The following is a 4,846-nucleotide window of genomic DNA, read 5'->3' as shown; positions in this document are numbered from 1 at the left end:
AAATGTTTAGGGGTTGATCACTTGAACTCGTACTGATCTCCTTATGAGTTTGTACTGATCTTCTTAGGATTTTCTTGAATTCAATAGACGCACTAACTGCGTTTAATCTTTTGAACTTATATGTTAGTAATACATGGACGGACCAGAATTTTTTAACCGTGTTGGATGAGCACTTGTACTTGACTCTAGAAATTTTTTATACTTTTTTGAACTTCTTTGCATTTGCATGGAACTGATTGCGGTTTGTTTTTTGAACTTATATTCTAGTAATACACGTTGAACATCAACCAAAATAGACAGGAAAGTGCATAGAGCTTCTTGTTTGAACTTTCCTTGTTTAGTTTTCTAGAACTTATATGCTAGTACTACACAAACTTTCCCACACAATTTTTTTATGTCCACAGGGTCATCAACCAAAATAGATAAGAGAGTTTAGAGAACACATTCACCACTCATATAAAGAGTAGAAAACCTGGAGAGAAATTTTGTCATCTCGCAAAGTATGAGACGAGTCGCAAACAAATAAATAACATTCAGGTAGAGAATGTGAGCTTAAAACATTCTCGATGGCATCCATTGAACTTAAAACATTTTTTTAGCAAAAGACTGAAAGAGTGAAGGATGTCTTTTGCCATATTTTTACAAATGGACCACACTTGCTTTACAAAGTACTAGAAAGACCCCTGTAAAAGCAGTACTACAAGATTTGTAACACAAGATCGCACAGAAGTTGTACTGATCTACACAGGAAATTTTGCTACTTGTAAGAAAATAAAAATGAACTCTAACTTGGAGAATCAACATATGTTTCTTTTCGTTGATTACATTCAATTCATGTATGTACAAACGAAACAAAATTGCAACTCTACCATTGACTAGTCCATGGCTGAATAGGTGAACTTCACAGAATGACATTTTTCGAACTTAGCCGAGGAATCATTTTCTCAAATTCACGTTTGAACTCCATTTGGAAAATTACCAGCTCCTCTCTGGGAGGTGTTGGCTGATTTCGTCAGGGTGATGAGCTTCTGAAGATAGTGGTGCAATCGCTCGATGACAAATGCAATGAATAGTGTGTATCCTGGAAGGAGCGATAAGCTGTTAGAAATGTTTAGCTTTGAACTTGAATAAAATATAGGAACTATGCTGAGTTTATTTTCAGATTTCTGCTAGCATGCATCACGACATTTTATATATGGTTTTTACACTGCCAATCCAGACTAGATACTTCCAAATTCTAAAAAACTTTATTACAATAGTCAGGAGTGAACTCATACATGTATATCTACTAATAAACACCAACAAGCAATTACAACAGCAGAGATATAATCTAAAACTCATGGCATATATCTTTATATTCATCAAGTTGAAATCAACAAAATTTAGAATTTCCAAACACCAAAGGGCAAAAAATGGTGAAAATAGTCTCAAGATTTATGGTCTATGTCCACCGAGAGTTTTGTTGTTAATAATACCAATAGAAGCTTTTCCAACAAAGCATTCTCTAATGAAAATCTTCCTAGCAACCTCACCCAATGACATTTATGCATTAGCTCTGGTTTAATTTGAAACTAAATTAAATGAAATTTGAGAAAAGCTGTTAGGAGGATAGGAAATCATTTCCCAAACAAGAAAAATAAACAAGTACAAGCATGAGTATAGCAAGAGGAGTTGTTAGCATGTTTATGTGAATGCGTATGTTTGTTCAGTACACCATGTGATGCAAGTACCAACTCTTTTTCTCTCTGAAACAAGCAAGATTCACACAAACATCCTGCATTTCTAGCATCATAAGTTACTTGTCATGAACTGACAGATTTACACAAGTAGACCAACCAATGGTGAAATCTATTAATTGTTTTAAGGAATCAGTAATTTGGTACCCGCTGGAGATTCATGTGTTCCGTTGTACTGAATTTAATAACGAAAATGCAGATTCATACAGAAAACAACCCAAAAGAAGTGATGTCACCGCGTCCCGGTGCAGCTCAGCGTGTGTAGTGTACTTGCACTTACGATCAACCTTTTTTTTGACTAGATATTTCATGGGAGTCTAGGGTGCTGGCAAGGGTGATCGGCTTGAGCGTTGCGTCATCGAACGGCCTTGTGTGGAGGCAGTGAACGGCCTGGGCCATGAAGGTTCAAGCAGGTTCAAGAAGTGGTGTTGAGAGGCTGTGTGGGACTACATTTTGTAGTGTCTGAATAAGTTCAGTAGCTGCTCACCACGCACACCTACTCAACTGCTTCATGCCACCGTCCCTGCACACACACAGCAGCCACCCATTAGCATGTACAAGTTCATGTCAAAAGAACAACAAGTTCATGTACAGTAACATTACATGTTCACGACGAAACCTAAAAAGATGTCTACTTTGAAATACTTAATTTTACTTCCCAAATACTTCATTTGTTTTGAAATATGAACTTCTATATTTATTTCTGTAGAACTTATTATGTTGTCCCTCCAAACTACAAGAACATGATTGGTTTACTTACCCACAATTTTTTTATTCAAATACTTTCACTTTTTTATAAGCGAACTGATGGAAATCTTGACGGTGCACTTCTGTATTTTATTCAAGGTGAACTGATGTACTTGCAAAGTTAACTCATTGTGTTCCTTTTTTTCATACTGAACTGATGTAGCCTCTATACAATGTAAAATGGACATTGTTGTGATTACCTACATGGCTGAACTAGTTAATATATTTGTTTTTTTGTTGTGTATTTCTGTTTAATTAGAAAAATGGTTGATTGGTGGTATTACCACCATAATTTTCACTATATACACATTACTGATCTGAACGCGACAATAAGAATAGGCTGCCAATTTTTTCTGTAAAGTCGCATGCCTAAAATGTAGAGATTTAGGAAGTAATTAGAATAAAGAGCTTTTTAGGAGTACTTAGGGAGAGAATGCAAGCGGTGTACTTAGGGAGAGAATGCAAGTTTTGTTTTAGTATAGAGGCTAAACCAGAAAATGTGTTTCTTTTTTTTGTTTAACGAACTGATGTAATTTATTGTACTGAACTGCTACCACGGTGCACACATATACAACTGAATTAATACTTATTTCACTTTTCATATTGAACTGACACAAATATTTTTTTGCTACCAGAACTTGATCCTCATTGATCCCTAGCACACAGTCACACCAGAGTTATACTTTACACTAGATAAAACCAACATTTCTACACTTGTGCCGCAACACGGGTACCGCATTACCTTTCACTGCTATGTAGTCACTCGAAGGCCATCAGAACAACCTGCAGTTTTACAAAGGAATTTTTCAACACCTATCTCAAATCAAAACAGGTAGCTTTCTCCATAGATATAGAGAGAACTGTAGAAGTTCTAGCTCACCTGCAGGAAGTGTGGGATCAATGTCAGTAGTATCCTCGTCATGCCCTGACCACAACAAATCACAATTTACAAACACAGGCAGTCTGTGAGGAATCTCCAGCATGATCCAGCCGAATACTGCAGAAAGAAGATAGGAAAGCGAACATGCAACAAAATTTCAGAGAAGAGAACAAATTCTTAGCGCTACAGTTCGAACAGTGGTGAACATTCAGTTGAGTACACACCACCACACGATGGGCGAGAAATCACCTGCGAGGAGTTGCGGAGATGGACAGGGTAAGCAGAAGAGGGGCAGAGCGCCGCTGGCTACACCAACAAACATTGGAGGGGCAGCGGAGGGAGGTGGTGAATCGGTTCGGGTGGTGGCATTGAACGGCCTGGAGTGGTGGCTGTGAATGGACAGGGCGCTCCGGCGGCGGATCCCCACCGCGAGATGGCATTGTTCTGTGGGCAGTGCGAGATGCGGGAGGTTGGAGGAAGGGAGGTGGCCGAAGAAGCACGAAGAAGCTGTCGGCGATGGGGAGAAGGCCGGGAGGCGGCGCGCTCGGGGAGAAGGCAGCCAGCGTGGCGTGGTTGGGAGAAGGCCTGGCGGCGGCGCGGTGGGGGAGAGGCCGCCTGTAGGCGCGCTTGGAGGAGGCCGGGCGGCAGCGCGGTGGGGAGGAGGTCGGGCAGCGGCGCTGTGGGGAGGAGGCCGGGCGGCGGCGTGGTGGGAAGGAGGCCCGGAGGCGGCGCGCTCGGGGAGGAGGCCCGTCAGCGGCGCGCTCGGGGAGGAGGCCAGGCAGCGACGTGCTCGGGGAGAGGCTGGCCGGAGGCGCGCTGGAAGGAGGCCGGTTGGTGGCGTGGTGGGGAGGAGGCTGGCGGTAGCGCGCTCGGAAGTGAGGGCGGCCCGGCGACGCACGGGAGGGACGCGAGGTCGGGATGATTTGCGGGAGGTAGGGTTCACGGGGTGGGCTTACTTTTTATTTTCTTCTTGTGCATACCAGTTAGGCTTCGGGGAATCTACCGATCGGGCCTATATAGGATAGAGGGTAACAGAATAATATTCTGTTACCTCGTCGGACTTTGCAATAGCCGATCCCGACTCTGTTCGGTCACCGGAGCCGTCATCATGGTCGCCGGAGCCACCATCATGATCATGACTTCCCTCCTTCATTGTTTGATCACCGTAGCCTGCTTACTCTCCTTCCAGACCTTCTTCGAGGTCGTTGAGAAACAACAAGACGTCACCTCCGTCGTAGATTATGTCCCCCAATATCTCTTCTTGTTCGAAGTCTCTTTGTTGATCCATAGTTTATGCAAATATTACAACATGGCAATTAATATACAAACATGAGAGATGGATATATTAATAGTGGAAAACATAGACCCCTCGGCGATCCTCGACCCTCGACCCCTCGATGACCCTCGACCCTCATCCCCTCGGCGACCCTTGACCCCTTATCCTAGCTAGTTCCGGTCCTCGACCGCTCGGATTCTCTTAACC

The 4,846-nt window shown here is 42.8% G+C and overlaps 1 protein-coding gene across 1 annotated transcript; it reads right to left on the bottom strand.

The window, feature by feature from the left end:
- Positions 1-3,373: 3,373 nt before the first annotated feature.
- Positions 3,374-4,516, bottom strand: LOC119350115 (extensin-like). Its single transcript, XM_037618106.1, has 3 exons — positions 4,459-4,516; positions 3,613-4,318; positions 3,374-3,480 (listed from the first exon to the last, which is right to left on the bottom strand). Exons 1-3 carry the CDS (start codon positions 4,514-4,516, stop codon positions 3,423-3,425), a joined length of 822 nt encoding a protein of 273 aa, XP_037474003.1. The 3' UTR covers positions 3,374-3,422.
- Positions 4,517-4,846: the final 330 nt, after the last annotated feature.

The sequence above is a fragment of the Triticum dicoccoides genome, chromosome 1B, assembly GCF_002162155.2.
Source record: "Triticum dicoccoides isolate Atlit2015 ecotype Zavitan chromosome 1B, WEW_v2.0, whole genome shotgun sequence".
In the NCBI taxonomy this organism is placed as follows: Eukaryota; Viridiplantae; Streptophyta; class Magnoliopsida; order Poales; family Poaceae; genus Triticum; species Triticum dicoccoides.
Note: the sequence above shows the minus strand (reverse complement) of the source record. Positions and strands in the feature narration are given on the sequence as shown.

What these genes read in the sequence shown, in the direction of transcription:
- LOC119350115 (XM_037618106.1), bottom strand. Translation starts at nt 4,516, where the DNA reads ATGAAGGAGGGAAGTCATGATCATGATGGTGGCTCCGGCGACCATGAT. An exon ending in CGACCATGATGACGGCTCCG is followed by an intron (nt 4,319 to 4,458) that starts GTGACCGAACAG and finishes GAAAATAAAAAG; the next exon opens with TAAGCCCACCCCGTGAACCC. An exon ending in ATCTCCGCAACTCCTCGCAG is followed by an intron (nt 3,481 to 3,612) that starts GTGATTTCTCGC and finishes TTCTTTCTGCAG; the next exon opens with TATTCGGCTGGATCATGCTG.